Consider the following 15,418-nt stretch of genomic DNA (forward strand, 5'->3'; position numbering starts at 1 on the left):
GCGAGCTATTTGTTTCTCTGGATTATTGGAGATATCTAAGGGTAGTGGGTCTTTAGCCACCCAATAATCTGAAAAAAGCTCCTCTAGAGAAGATTATTAGATTATAGTAATCTGGCTTATAGATTATAATAATCTATCATAATAATCTATTTGTTTGTTTCAGTTTACTTCTAATAATCCAGATTATAATAATCCTAAGCTGAATCAAACAGGGCCTAAGAGATTTTACCATTGAATGGATATGCAATTTATGCTGTTTCAATTATTGGCAACTTGTAAGAATAACTGCCTTAAATTGAAGGGAAAAAATGGTATATTCTATTTTCTAGAATATATTTTGATAGATACAACAAGAATGTCAACTGCTGCCGTCTGCTCTACTGAGAGCAGCCCCAAGAAATAATATTACATTATATTCCTCTAAAATAGAATGTCATTGCAATCAGAGGACACAAGAATTTTGATGTAAATATGTGTGCCATGTCTCAACTTGAGGGCAACTCAAAGAGGGGTATTTGACCTAACCTTGAGCACAAGCCTAAATGATCTCAATTTGAACTATATTTTGGGGCTCAATATTTCAGTCAAACTGCAAAATTCTTTTCATGTTGCAATATTTCAGTAAAGTTGGAGAACATGAAAGAATAATAAATCATCATAATTTGTGAAGCACTATTGATATGGTGGTGGTGGAGTCATGATGTATGACTCCACTCACCGGGTTTCAAATCTAGATACTCATGAATATTATCCATACATAAATAAGTTTTCAAAATGAATTTAGTAAAATGAGGGGTATGCTTGCACGTCTACCGTGCAATAAAAAAAATCATCAACTTAGATTTTAATTATATTAGCATAAAAGTGGTGGCTTGGAAAGGAACTTTTGCAACCACTAATGGACTTCGAGCAGCTAATCAAAATCACCATTTTTAATTTGGACAGAGAAACCAATACAAACCTTTTAAAGATATGCATGGATTACTTTGAGAAGAGAAAAATAAACAACATTTGTACGGGCTCAATCTACGTGATTAGAACGGACACTATAAATAAACCTTAAAAGAATGGATTGATTGGAGATGCAAATTAAACAATGTGAGAGGAACGCTAATGCAGAATCAACAGGTAGGACCTAACTCCAACTTCACTTGTTTAATCAAAATCAAAGCCCATAAGATCTTCATGGAACTAAGCTGGGGAAGAAAGCTGAATTATTGATATACCACAGTTCGAGATAGCGGCCCTCCGTCCCTGTTTGGAATGCGAGAATTTTTTGTATAATATTCTTTTATATAAAAAAATACATCGTATTATAGCTAGGGTCTAAATATGGTTAAAGCAAATTATATGTTGTTTTTCTATTTAATTTCTGTGAAAGGGGTAACTCCGTTCCAAAATATTAGTACTTATAGGTTGTTTAGTACTCCCTCCGTTTTACGATGTAAGACTTTTTAGCATTACCCACATTCATATAGATGTTAATAAATCTAGACATGTGTGTCTAGATTCATTAACATCTATATATATGAATATGGGCAATGCTAGAAATCATGTGTGTCTAGATTCATTAATATCTATATGAATGTAGACAATGCGATCCATTAATATCTATATGAATGTAGACAATGGTATAAATCATGTGAGTCTAGATTCATTAACATCTATATAAATATGACAATGCTAGAAAGTTTTACATTCTGAGACGGAGGGAGTAGAGATTAAATTGTTTAGTACAGATTAAGGTTGAAAAGAAAATACTTTAGTACTCAATAAATAAGGATGTGTGAAGGTGAGAATAATTGTGGGTAAAATAAGAGCAACTTTGAGTGGGAGGTAATTGATTTGATAAGTAATACTACGAATATTACTAGAAATTCTTATATTCTGGAACAAGATTTAAATGCTAGAAGTTTCTACATTTTGAAACGGTGGGAGTAGTTTTCATGTTTAGCAAACATACCAGCATAATAAATGCCTCTCTTTTTTTCAGAGAAAAATTAAATTTCAATGGGCTCTACTTTGAGTCCAGCTAGCTTTAACTGCACAACCCAACGTTGAGAAAGTTGGTAAGATTCCTTTAGAAGAGAAAGCAACAAGGAGAAGATTTGTCCACATCAGTTACCAATGTTCTTCCACAAGAGCAACACCAGTAACAAACAACAGAGGAAGATCACAATATAATGCCATGGTGGTACACTGGAGATCTCAAATTTTTATACCAAAGAATGGAACACTTCTCCATGAGAGGGTACACTCTCTTTGTCCTTTGTTTCTTGCTTTCCTTTGAAAGGATTCTTAACTTTAATTGTTCTCTAACCACCTACTAAATATTGTATGCTTGAACTTGACTAGCCATTTGACCAAACACAAGACAAGTAGAGGAACATGGCATTATAACAATTAGCAAAGCTCATTGCCCCAAAAAGGAGGAAATAAAATGATTAGTTGGCCAGTGATTCCATGTAAATATGATTGCATTTCCTAATATTCTTTGGAAAAATAAACGGAGAGAGCAAACCTTACTGTTACAAATCAACATCGGGATTCATATCCGCAAAAAGGAACACAAGACATAAACCTTTCCCTGCAGAAACATACCTCAACATAGGGATTTATATCTGCAAAAAGGAACACTAGGTATAAACCTTCCATGCACAAACATACCACAAGACAGGGATTTATTTTTTAAAAAAGGGAACACAATGCAAAAACATTGGGTATGCATCAGTGCCATGGGTTTTGGACCAAGAGAAAAGCTTGATCATGTTAATCTATCCTTTGCAACTTATTTTTTTTAAAAAAATATCACGATAAATAAATTATTTTGTAGAATTTATATATTCCAAATAGGTAAAAAAATACCTAGATTTGATCAAACCGTCAAGAATGTGCGGAGTAAGCATAACTCAACTAGTTAGTTTTTTAGTGGTGTAACCAATCCACCCAGGTTCAAGTTCAGACTTGACACGGGTGCTCGTATTTACGGCTAATTATTCTTTCAGTGGTAGGTGACGTATCCGTCAGCAGCGAGGCACCCGTAGTGACTTCGTCAATCTCAAGATATATCGGTCCAATTTTTCGGAGATGCTCATAGGAATAGGATGTATATGTGTGCGTTTGTACCATGCATGTTTATAATTAAATGTCGGCATTGTAGCCAGGGCACGGCACACCGAAATGCTTCCCTGCAAAAGTAGAGAATCCCCTGATTGATACAATGTATGTAACATGACACCATGACAAGCATAACTGTGCTCAAACAATGCACTGCAGGGAAAGCCATGCACAGAGCAATATTATCTGATGAGGAAACAAACTTATGCCGTCTCCTTGGATCACTCACTGATCAGAACAAGGCATGATTTGATGTCACTTATCTCCCCTCTTTTGCTCCCCCTTTTCTCTTTGCTTCTCTAGTAACTTTTTTTCAGTGAGGTTATGGATGGAGCAGCTATAGCCTGAGATTGCAAAGACTTATCTGAATAATCCTGCAGCTAGCAATTTGCTTTCAATCATATGTCATGCACATTGCCACAAATGCTCTCACCGTGCATTCTTTCATGCAATGCATTGGGTGTTTTACATGGCCAGATACATGGATGTACCTTGTTTTTGTTCCTGGCCAATTTTTTTGATGCCTAGTTGACCTCAGCCTCTTTGATGTCAATACAAGCAAAGGGAACCTTTATTTCTTTCTTTCCCTCTCAAACTTATCTCCATAGGCTGATTCTGATAGGAGAGACCCTTTTCATGCCTCCTCTTCTCTTTTATCTGAAAACTGCGGCATCTCAAGGTTCAATTATCGACATATTCTCAAGTTAAACAAAAATACAAAAGAGAGAAAAAAAAAAGGAGTATATGTGTGGGTGATATATTAGGTATTGCGCTGTCCTCTAAAAAAATATGCAAATTTATTCATGAGCGAGCTAGATCATCTTCAGTTCTTCAGCGATATTCCTCTGCAGAAATTTTAGCTCAATATTCGGGTAATAAGGAAATGAAATAATTATTAACCCCTTTCATGATCTCCACTTTAAAGAAATACTACCCCCATCACTTTATTTTGAGTGTGGAACGTCTAACAAGGTAGTAATAATCATTGATGGACCCTAGGGTTTGAAATTTCGTTTTGAAATTTCTGAAATTTCGTCTCCCACTGGCAAGCTCATATCTCACCCAAAATTTTCCCCTTTTTTTTTTGCAAATTTGGTCAAATTTTATTCAAATTCATTCAAAATCAGTCAAAATTTCAAATAATTTCAGCCAAAAAATCCAAAATTTCGGCCCCCCTCAGAAAATAAAGAAATTTCAAAATTGAAAACCCTGATGGACCCTCCTCCGGTTTTCCCTGCAGTAGTTGATTATCATAATGAAAAAGAAGTGTACCTAATCTGATCTTCATACAGGTCCAAATCTTGTGTTAGATCTCCATGTGATCCCTCTAGCACTATCTAGAAAGTGAAAAAAAACTAAAAGGCATATGGTGAAGATATATACATTGGGTGGCTTGATTCTCCATGCTATTATTCCCCCCTAACACTGGTGATGCCGAAAAATCGATCCCTCCCTAGGCAGTCTCACTGAATTTTGGTACATTTTTGTAGCATCTTCTCTCCCTCTACCCATCAACCACATAGAAGAATGAGAGAGAATCACATCCCCCTCTCTCTATTTCTCTCTCTAGAATGATCAATTGGATTGGTACATTCCAAAATATCCATTGTATCATTGCCTCTTCAGCAATGGAGATTGCAGAGGGATAGCTCCATCCATGGACCACTGTGATATGCCAAGAAGATACACTATTGCTAGCCATCTGATGTGACAACATGATGAAAAAGAGTTGAGACTTGAGATCTACACAATTGGGATATAGCTTCCACTCACCTTTTTTAAGATAAAAAAGCATTGGCTAGCAATAAGTAACATGACTTCTTTTACGATCTTGGGAGGTACAAGATATAAAGGTATATTTTAGTGTTAATCAGAAGTTATTTTTCTGTACCTCATCCCAAACAGCGATATAACTCTACTTCTTGATATCAATCAACATCGATACATATCGTATCACAATATAATGAACTGTGGTAATGATGCTCTGAAATGTTGGATCAAATTGGTTAGGTGCTGGTCGACGTAGGGGAACCGAATAATTCTTTCTGAATTGTTGTTGTGTCATCTTGCAACAAAGTGACAAAAAATATACCAAAATATAGATGGATTAACTATACATAGGAATTAGGTTTCTTTGGTTGTGTACATCCACTTTAGATATAGAAGGGCTTCTATTCTACAGGTTAAGTTAAGAGTTAGTGTTCTCATGTATCCTTTTTTTTTAAAAAAAAAGTTTCAAGGGAAGGGAATTTTAGGTTCTTAACAGGTTGCAGACCCACCATTGATTAATTATATCATCACACATGCATCCAACATAAGTCTTATTTTTCAGATAATGGATTAAAAACCTGACCTCAAAAGGATGTACATAAGAGCCTAGAACTATGTAAAAGAAATCCAGCTGCTAGTGCAAGATTAAGCATATAGCCGGGACCAGTGGGTTGCAGGCCGGTTTAAGCCGGCAGTGGCCGGTTGCTCGAGACAAGAAATCCATGGTCATCAACAATGGCCAAGTGTTCAGTTGCTTCTGTTCACTGCTCAATGCTAGTGCTCAGTAGGGAAATGTCTGACCAAAACTTGAAAAAGTTGATACCAATTAAACACTCTGTCCATTATTTGTAGCTGTCAGCTGTGGCAACGCAACTACCTTTTTTTTTTTTTTAAGAAAATGGATTAAAATCCGGCCTCTACATCCACAATGGATATACATAGCCCGGCAGCGCAACTACCTAGTTAACATTGATAAGAATGATCTAATGAGTTATGAGTTTAATAAAACCTCTTTAGTAGAAAGATGTATATTCCTTGTTCATCACTTATTCCCAAACCTCGTATGGGGCTACTCGTTTTCATCTACAATCTCAGATAAAATCCTTTTCATTCCGCTTAGCCTTATCGGGTATTTTAGTGATAAGCTCTATAGAAATTGGACGATCCTATTTGGTCAAATATCTAAAGAAAAAAATTCCAATTTTTCCTCAATTAAGGTACGAAGGCTTCTTATCCACAAGAAAAGAATAACTTTATTCTTTCATACACTCTCTCTAGTTATTTTAGATTTGTACTAAGTCAAACTTATCTAAGTTCAACTAACTCTGTAGGAAAAAGTATTCCCTCTAATTTTAATGTTTGGTGTCACTGACTTTGGGACTTATTGATTTCTTTTATCATTAAAGACACTTTAAGCATGACATATATATTTGCTTGCATAGAATTTCTAATAAATTGGATGACCAAAAGTCAACAGCATCAAATATTTTAAACCAAAGGGCTACAATATATCCAACACAATATATATATATATATATATATATATATATATATATATATATATATATATATACTATAAAAATATATTCAAAAGCTTATTTAATGTTGTAAATGTCACTACATTTTTCTACAAACTTAATCAAACCTATTTTTTTTTTAACTTAGAACAAATCCAAAATAACTTATATATAGAACTTAGGGATTACTCACCGAGTTATTAAGGACCGGGTATAATAAAAAAGATTCACAAATTTGGTGAAAAGAAAACAAAAGGCTCACAAACTTATATTCAATGGAACTCAACCCTCCAAATTTTATCAAAGGTCTTTGAAAAAAAATTCTCCAATTTGAAAGCATGAAAAAACAAACTAAATTCCAGAATCTTGACTACGAATCTAAATATAGATTATGCCTAAATACATTGTCAGAAGTAAAGCTTTTACATCAGCTGTAAACCAAAACTATCGGAAAAGCGGTCCGGCCCATAAATTCATCCACCTATTCGGCTATTCCTCCACAAATCCCATCCAGCCCAAGGCCCAAAACCTTTCCGTCCCCCACCCAAGTGGGACCCATACGGCCCAAGGCTTACACCCTTCCCATCCCCACCCAAGTAGGGCCCATCAGGCCCAAGTCCCAAACGCTCCCCCACCCCATTCCCTAAGTAGGGCCCGTCCGGCCCAAGGCCCAAAACGCTCCCCGTCCCCACCCAAGTGGGGCCCATGAGCCCAGTCACCTAACCCACATCCGCCGCTTCCCCTCCAATCCACCCACCTCGCCGCCCGTCGCCGTCGCCTCGTCGCCGCCACTCACCTCTCACCAACAATCGCGACGACGAAAAGAAAAAAAAAAAAAGAATCTCGTCTCACCCCCAATGGCGCAGATCATCGACGGGAAGGCGGTCGCCGCCGACATCCGCCGCGAGGTCGCCGCCGACGTCGCCGCCCTCTCCTCCGCCCACAACCTCGTAAGTCACCCACTCACTCACTCACTCGCCGGCTGCGGCGGCGGATAGGTTGGAGATGATGAGAGCTTGAGTGTTTCTTGGCAGGTGCCCGGGCTGGCGGTGGTGATCGTGGGGAGCAGGAAGGACTCGCAGACGTACGTGCAGATGAAGCGCAAGGCGTGCGCCGAGGTCGGCATCCGCTCCGTCGACGTCGACCTCGCCGAGGACATCTCCGAGGCGGCGCTCGTCGCCGAGGTCCACCGCCTCAACGCCGACCCAGCCGTCCATGGTATATCTAATCCATCCGTTCTTACTACAAGAACAATAATCCCCATTCATTCTAGTGTAATTAGTACTACCTGGTTAGTGGGATAGATGTGGAGATGATTTTAGATTAGGCTTAGGTGGAATCTAAGGTAATCATAGTGATGCTGTAATGATTTGGGGTACCTTGGCATGAGCTCTACGGTGGAGTTGACTTGATCTTGTCTTCGAATCGGAACATCGGTAGTCAGGGTGATATGTGTTTGGGGGTTATTGAAGGATTTAAGGTATGTGTTTATATTCACTATTTGGATCTGAAACTGAAAAGGCTATTTAAGGATATCTCCAATCTCTACAATGTGGGGTTGGTACTTAATCGTGAGATTCACACTGCAATTCCAGTCCTCTGTTGCTTGACATCTGGACTGAAAAATTTGTGTGATCTTTTGAAGTCTGCTCTTGAATGGATATCGGGATACAGGCATTTGAAGTTGAAAGATTACATAAGATATGTTGCCTAGTTGATTACAGGAGCTTGTCCTTTTGATCTATATCTGCTAAACTTGTAATTATCTCCTCATGCTATTCGAACAAAGTAGTTCCTATTTTTCTTGCTCATGCTTAAGGACTGACTTTATCTGTTTCATATGCAAGATGGATGTTGTAGTAAAAAAATTGGGGCTTAGAAGTGGCTTAGATATAATCTATTAGCTTGTCTACAAAAAGTGTGATTTATATTTTCCTAACCACGTGGATGTCAGGTAAACACAATTAACTCTAGATTTAATGTCCATTTAATAATGTACAAGCTAGAGTTAGTCTGAAACAGCACTGTAACTTCAGATTTTGCCTCTGCCTAATGTTGAGGTATTGATTGGAGGTATATGACTACATCTATATGGATCTGAATTCTGATGCAATCACAAGTATTTGACAATGAACTTGTGCTGTCATAACAGGCATACTTGTCCAGCTTCCATTGCCAAAGCATATTAATGAGGAAAAGATATTGAACGAGATCAGCTTAGAGAAAGATGTTGATGGGTTCCATCCTCTGAATATTGGCAAGCTTGCAATGAAAGGCAGAGACCCACTGTTCCTACCATGCACGCCGAAGGTATGGAAACACTACAACAGAATGCTAGAATATGACTGCTGCTGCAGTTTTCGTTTGCAGTTTTGATGTTTTGATTTTCATTGAAGGGATGCATGGAGCTCCTAACACGGAGCGGAGTTACCATCAATGGGAAGCGAGCGGTCGTGGTTGGCCGCAGCAACATTGTCGGGCTACCTGTATCCCTGCTTCTTCTGAAGGCGGATGCGACCGTATCCATTGTTCACTCCCGGACCCCAAACCCTGAAAGTATTGTCCGTGAAGCAGACATTGTCATTGCAGCGGCTGGCCAGGCTATGATGGTACATTGTTCTACCACCAAATTATGACATGGTTCATCACAATCCACTGCCCAGTTCTAACTGCAGATTTCTTGGTTGCCAGATCAAAGGAGACTGGATCAAACCAGGCGCTGCTGTCATCGACGTTGGGACGAACTCCATCAGTGACCCAACCAGGAAATCGGGGTACAGACTCGTCGGCGATGTGGATTTCGCAGAGGTGAGCAAGGTTGCTGGTCACCTGACTCCAGTCCCAGGTGGCGTTGGCCCCATGACGGTGGCGATGTTGCTGAAGAACACGGTGGATGGAGCGAAACGTGGTATAGTTCAGTAAAGTTTCCATCTTGTATGCTGTAACTGCAAGGATGATGTTGTAATTGAGTGCATTTCTGGACAAATTCGTTCTCATTTTTGTTGTGTGACGGTTATTTCGAGAATAATAAGAATAAGTTTGTCTGTCATCAATCAGTAGGTAGTAGCTGATGTTTGTCTGATAAATGCGAAAATAATGTGCATGGTCACTATGAGTTGGTCACCAATCAGTAGAGTAATGTTTTGAATTTGGTAATTTGATTCAATTACACCAAGCGCTTTAACATGTAAACCAATTCAAACAGCCAGTATAAATCAAAACGCCGAACGGAATTTTCCAGGAACTCACACAGGCAAGTATGATGCATCACAAGTTGAAACATGAACTACAAAATTATATTCTAAAAATCTTCTCTATGGGTTTCTCAATTTCTGTTTCAACACCTGAGCAAACTCTGTCCTGTCAACCTCCTCTTCCTGGCTGGCTGCCAAGTTCTTCAGCTTCACCTTTCCACTGCTTATTTCAGACTCACCAACCAGCACCATCCACGGAATGCCAGATTGCGTCGCGTACTTCAAGTGGTTCTGTATCCTAGTAGTGAGTTTGAACTCTGCCTTTATCCCAGCATTCCACAGTTCACTAACAAGCTCAGCGGCCAATATGAGGTCCTTGCCGATAATCGACACCAATACCTCCGTCTCGGTGGCCCGGATCTGCAACTCAGGAACGATTTTGTTATGTTATTGCAACTCATTCAAAGAATGAATAGGTGATAGGAGCATTAGGTACCTGATTCTTTTCCATCTCCTGTTGCTCCATGATTGCGAAAACTCTTTCTATTCCAAGGCTAACACCAACGGCAGGGACTTGCTTCCCACTAAACATACCAACAAGGTTGTCATACCTGCCTCCAGCAGCAATGGAGCCAACCTGTTGGGAAATAGGGTTAGTTCAGGAAGCAGGAAGCAACTATAATTCAATCGGTCAGAGAAAGGTGTTAAATAAGTTCAGATGACAAATAAAGTGGAAGATTTTCAGATATAAACCAGTGCCTGGTAAATTGTAATCAACTACTAAAGACTACGCAATTAGAAAAAAAAAAGGTAATCGAGGACATCCTTTCCAATTATAAGAATGATAAGAACAGAAGGGATATAGAACGATTTCCAGTTTATCAAGTGTGCAATTGAATAAACAAAATGATGGGCTAACTGAAAACACTAACCAGTTTAAAAATGAGGTGCAGAGATGAATAAAAATTATCTAACCTGAGTGGTGCCCTTGAACACAGCTTCATATATCACACCAGTGTAGTAATCAAGGCCTCTAGCAAGGCTTAAATCAAAAACAATCTTGCCTATTGCATTTGCTTTATCTAGAGCTTTGAATAGTATCTCCAGCTCATTTAGTGCAGTAACAGACCCAGCGTTCCCCATAAACTTGCTACCTTCCTTTCTCAATTCCAGCAAAACTTCCAGCGGTGGTCCCCTAGTTTTCACTAAATCACCAATCTTATCCGCAGTTTCATTAGATATGCCCTTCTCGTCCACCTAAGTCAACACGACAAACAGTTAGGGCCATGATCAAGTCAGTAACATCAAATAAACGAACCATAACATGTTAGTTTGGATACTTACCAGTTCCTTTTTCACTTGTTCAAATGTTTGCTTGTCTAGCTTGTCAATGCTTGAGCAAACCGTTCTGAACTTTTCAGGAGGCACACCACAGATCTCTAACATTCCATCAAGCAACTTTCTGTGGTTTAGTTTTATCTCATACGTGCCTATATCCAACTGATCCAACAACTCAGTTAAAACTTTGATAACTTCAAAATCTGGTTCCATTGTTTCATATACTCCAGCTATGTCAAAGTCGCATTGGTAGAATTCTCGATATCTTCCCTTGGACGGGTTATCTCTCCTGTATACTTTAGCTATCTGGTATCTCTTCAATGAACTTATGTTATTCATAGCAACATATCGGGCAAATGGAACAGTCAGATCATACCGCAAAGAGCAAAGCTCTCCACCCTGCAGATTATTTGGTGTAAAGATCAAATCATGACTGTGAGCACACAAGCTATGGAAAATAATGCAAAGAAATGAATAATCGAGCAGCTGAATGTAGCATGCCCACAAATACTGATCAAATCAAGAATGTTATGAAAATAAGTCAAAAACCAGCATAAATTGAGGCTCAGTGCAAAATTTAACCCACCTACCGACCTAAAGTGTACAGCGGGACTGAAAATAATACCTGATCAGCAAGGTCATAAATCAACTTTGAGTCTTCACCATATTTGCCCATAAGTGTTTCTCTCAGCTCAAATACAGGTGTATCAAGTGAAACGGCACCGTGCATCTTGAATACACCTGTTATTATTGAGAAGGCATGCTCCCTTATGGCCATTTGCTCTTTCCCAAAGTCACGTGTTCCCTAACAAGATTAAAGAAAAGCATCAGGCATCGTAAAAGGGTGAAATCATACCAGTCTGGCACTCTGGCTAAAAAGATGCTTCTGAAACCTTATTTCAAGCAATTGGAGCATAGAGATTAAGCCAAACAAGGAAATGTAAATGGAACACCTTATGCAAATTACATAATTCTTACCTTGGGAATTTTAGGCAATCTCCTCACTTCATTGGTCTCAACAATCTCCTTCACCTTGTCCACAAGGGACACCAATCTGGGACACTTTGGATCAAACAACAGTGAGAGCTCGGTTCCCCACTCTGCAAGTAGTGCAGAATTCACCGAAAGAACCTCCTTTCCGTTGGTCACAAGGTCCCTAAGCAACATCAGTACAGCAGAAGTACCCTTCCCCAAAGTTTTCTTCTTCTTGCTCTTCTTGTCACCTTTTGGTTTCTCTCCACTAGCATGCGGATTTTCAGTTGAACTGCCCGCCTCATTCTCCTCACAAGCTTGTGGCTTCTCAATTGAACTATCCATTTCGATCACCGCCATGGCAACAGCTGCTTCCCATGCAAGGATATCCCTGAACTTGAGCAGGGAGTTGTACACACCCCGCAAAACAGATACAGCATCCGAATCAATCGTGACCTTGCCAAGCATCCCCTTCAAATCATCGATTTCAACACCATCAGTAAGCTTCTTCCGGAGCTCAGCATCATCAATTCTCGCAACACAAAGCCTTGCCCGCGCAACGCTAAGCTTGAGCATTGCCTGTACCGGCCTCGCGAGTTGCGTTGCCAGAGCAACCAATGCCTCCTCCTTTCCCTCACCGGTTTGGACAGCGTCCCTCTTTCCCAACTTCACTGGAGCGTTGAGCTCGATACGCACCCTCGCGTGCAGCGCGCGCACTGCCTCGCGGAAGATTCCATTCACGGTGGGCACCTTAGTGAAAGACGCGGCATCGGCGCCACCGGCTGCGCCGACGAGCTTGGACCCGAAGAGGAGCATCTTGACATCGGCGGCGACATCAGCCTCGTCCTTGGCGGAGAGACCATCACCAGAGGTCGGCACATCAAAGGCCGCGACGTCCCCGCGCGCGGCCTCGCAGGAGAGCGCGGCGACGGCGTCGGCGACGCGGACGAGCGGGGACGCGCAGCAGTCGATCGCGGCGGCGAGCGCGACGGCCACGGGCGCGGAGGCGGCAGCGACTGCGGCCTCGTCGCGGGAGGCCGGGGGCAGCGCGGCGGCGAGGTCGAGCGACCCAGCGAGGCCGGTGGCCGTCGCGGCGGTCACGAGGGCAGAGGAGTCCCCCGCGGTGACCAGGAGCTTGTTGAGCAGCACCGCCGCGGCGGCGCGTGACTCCGGCGGCGACAAGGCGAGGCCGCGGAGCGACGCGGGGGTGTCCTGCGGCGAGGGGCCGCGCGTGGAGAGCCTCTGGAGCGCGGATGGGTCGATGGCGGGGTCGGCGAGGCCGTGGGAGAGGGCGTAGACGGCGGCGGGGGTGAGCGCGGCGCCCTTGCCACCGAGCGTCACGGCGGCGGCGGCGGCGGGAGGCGCCATTGGTGAGATCTCCGGCGCGAGACGCAAAACCCTAGAGCAGGAGGAAAGCAAAGGCGTCTGCTTCAGATGGATGAATGGACGGTGTGGATTCGCCTATGGGTTTTTGGGATTGATGGGGGGATACTTTCGATGGAAATGTGTGAACGAGAGATGATTATTACAAATTGAACTGAGCAAACTTTAAAAAAACTCGTCATGTCAAAACGCCGTAGTATTACATGAAACTTTATGGTTTTAATAAGATAAAATGTTTCCTAAACCCCCAGGTATATAAGCTTATATTGTTGATTTGTTGGGGAATAAGTTCACTTAAAGGTCCCTTAATTTGTTATCGATTCTAAAGTTTGTCCCTGAACCACAAGACGTGTTCCTCAACTTTTAAAATAATACAAATAAGGTTTGTGATTTGAAAGACAATTTTGACTGACGCGACATTTAAAGTAAAAAACCATGGGACCCAAATGTCAGCAAGTGTTTGGTGAACAAAAAAAATACAATCGGACTCACATCATCAACCTCTATCTTTCTTCTATTCTCACTTAGAGCATCTCCAACAGCCTCTCTAAATCGGACTCTCCAAACACCCATATAGCCAACTCTCCATCTGATTTAGCTAGTCAAACTAGATGCTTACTCTAACAGACTCTCTATTAATCCTCTCCAAAATAACAATGGGCCCACATGTCAGCTTCTACTATCTTCTTCTTCCTTCTCTTCCCTTCTTTTCCCCTTTCCTTCCTTCCCGTCAACCATCCCAATCACAGCGGCGGCCGATGAAGGAAATCGCGGTGGGTCGGCGCTGGAAGCCGGCGGCGCGGGGAGGCAGGAAGGCAGTGTCCTGCTCCACCAACACCGACGCTCGCGAGGTGCTCTTCCTTTCCCCGCCGAGGACGACGCGTCTCCATCTCTGCGTCTACTTCCGCTTCACCGCGCATCGCCGGGTTAGGGAGGGTGATGTCAGCGGCGGCAGCGTACTTGTTGCGGTGGCAGGTGTTCGTCTGCAGCGCCCTCATCATGTTGCCAACGGCCGCGGCGGCGGCGCTGCTCCTGCGGCTGCGCAGGGCGGCCGCGGCGCCTTCGCCCTCGCCGCCGCCAAGGTGCTCTTCCTCTCGAGCTTTCTTCTTCCTTCCCCTCTCTCCAATCCTCTCCCTCGTTGAGGCCAGTGGTGGACGGAGTGATGATGCGATGCGAGGCTGGTGGCAGATGATGTGGACGGCGTCGGCACTCCTTGGCTCGGGGGATGGCGGCCGTGGTGGGAGGGGGGAAGATGACGGCGCTCCTCCCTGTGGATGGTGGCCGCGGCGCAAGGAGACGACGATGACGCTCCTCCCATGGGCGACGATGATAAGGTAGCTGAGGGGAGGAGGAGGAAATCGACGGCAGCGAAGAGAGACGGTGCAGCGGCGACGGGGAGAGGCAGCGACGCCGCAGCCGAAGAGGTGGCACGGCGGCGACCCGACGACAAAGAGGGGCGTGGCAACGGAGCTAGAGGGAAAGGAGAAGCACGGGTTGAGTTGAGGAGAGCTGGAGAGGGGATAGCCAGCCTAGGAGGCTGGCCAATGTTGGCCAGTGTATGGGCTTGGATGGAGAGGTATTTGGCTTGGAGAGTTGAATGGAGAGTCTGTTGGAGGAGTGTTTTTGGTTCATTTGCCAAATTTTTAGCTTGGAGAACTGAGTAGAGAGGCTGTTGGAGATGCTCTTACTCCTCTCTCGCGGGCGAAGAGGAAGGGAAGGCGACAAGGCGCTTGACGCCATCACCGTTGGCTATGGCGCCTTCTTCTCCCCTTGGGTACCGATGAACAAGGAAAGAGGAAGAGAGAGAGCAGGGGGAGAGAGGGGGAGGAGAGGGAATAGGGAGGGATTGGTGATGTGGATCGATCCCACCGTAATTTTTTAATTTTTAACCAAACAGTGACCAACATGTGGGTCCTATGTTTTTTATTTACTTAAAAAGTGTCACGTCAAAGCCACATAGGTGTCATGTCAGTCGAAACCACCATCCAAACCGTCTCAGGACATTATTTGCAGTGGTTTTGACACTTGAGGCGCGTGTATATTGCAGTTTAGGGATGAATTTCAGATGTGACAAACTGAGGGACCTAAAATAAACTTATTCCTTTATTTGGCTCGTCACCAACTTCT

At 42.7% G+C, this 15,418-nt stretch overlaps 2 protein-coding genes across 2 annotated transcripts; one reads left to right on the top strand and one right to left on the bottom strand.

Moving 5' to 3' along the window:
• The first annotated feature begins 7,180 nt into the window (after positions 1 to 7,180).
• LOC4337829 (bifunctional protein FolD 2) lies at positions 7,181 to 9,457 on the top strand. The gene is made up of 5 exons (XM_015784256.2): positions 7,181 to 7,354; positions 7,439 to 7,622; positions 8,557 to 8,714; positions 8,801 to 9,013; positions 9,096 to 9,457. The coding sequence occupies exons 1-5, from the start codon at positions 7,262 to 7,264 to the stop codon at positions 9,324 to 9,326; spliced, it is 879 nt and encodes a 292-aa protein (XP_015639742.1). The 5' UTR covers positions 7,181 to 7,261; the 3' UTR covers positions 9,327 to 9,457.
• Positions 9,458 to 9,504: 47 nt separating this feature from the next.
• LOC4337830 (histidine--tRNA ligase, cytoplasmic-like) lies at positions 9,505 to 13,350 on the bottom strand. The gene is made up of 6 exons (NM_001402491.1): positions 11,915 to 13,350; positions 11,562 to 11,741; positions 10,943 to 11,335; positions 10,574 to 10,855; positions 10,095 to 10,235; positions 9,505 to 10,018 (listed from the first exon to the last, which is right to left on the bottom strand). Exons 1-6 carry the CDS (start codon positions 13,274 to 13,276, stop codon positions 9,719 to 9,721), a joined length of 2,658 nt encoding a protein of 885 aa, NP_001389420.1. The 5' UTR covers positions 13,277 to 13,350; the 3' UTR covers positions 9,505 to 9,718.
• Between the last annotated feature and the right edge of the window lie 2,068 nt (positions 13,351 to 15,418).

Source organism: Oryza sativa, chromosome 5, assembly GCF_034140825.1.
Source record: "Oryza sativa Japonica Group chromosome 5, ASM3414082v1".
Classification (NCBI taxonomy): domain Eukaryota; kingdom Viridiplantae; phylum Streptophyta; class Magnoliopsida; order Poales; family Poaceae; genus Oryza; species Oryza sativa.

Excerpts from the sequence above, each read along its gene's own strand:
- LOC4337829 (XM_015784256.2), top strand. The coding sequence starts at position 7,262 with ATGGCGCAGATCATCGACGGGAAGGCGGTCGCCGCCGACATCCGCCGC. Across the intron at positions 7,623-8,556 it reads CGCCGACCCAGCCGTCCATG|GCATACTTGTCCAGCTTCCA; the intron begins GTATATCTAATC and ends CTGTCATAACAG. Across the intron at positions 9,014-9,095 it reads CGGCTGGCCAGGCTATGATG|ATCAAAGGAGACTGGATCAA; the intron begins GTACATTGTTCT and ends CTTGGTTGCCAG.
- LOC4337830 (NM_001402491.1), bottom strand. The coding sequence starts at position 13,276 with ATGGCGCCTCCCGCCGCCGCCGCCGCCGTGACGCTCGGTGGCAAGGGC. Across the intron at positions 11,336-11,561 it reads TTTATGACCTTGCTGATCAG|GGTGGAGAGCTTTGCTCTTT; the intron begins GTATTATTTTCA and ends AATAATCTGCAG. Across the intron at positions 10,236-10,573 it reads TGTTCAAGGGCACCACTCAG|GTTGGCTCCATTGCTGCTGG; the intron begins GTTAGATAATTT and ends ATTTCCCAACAG.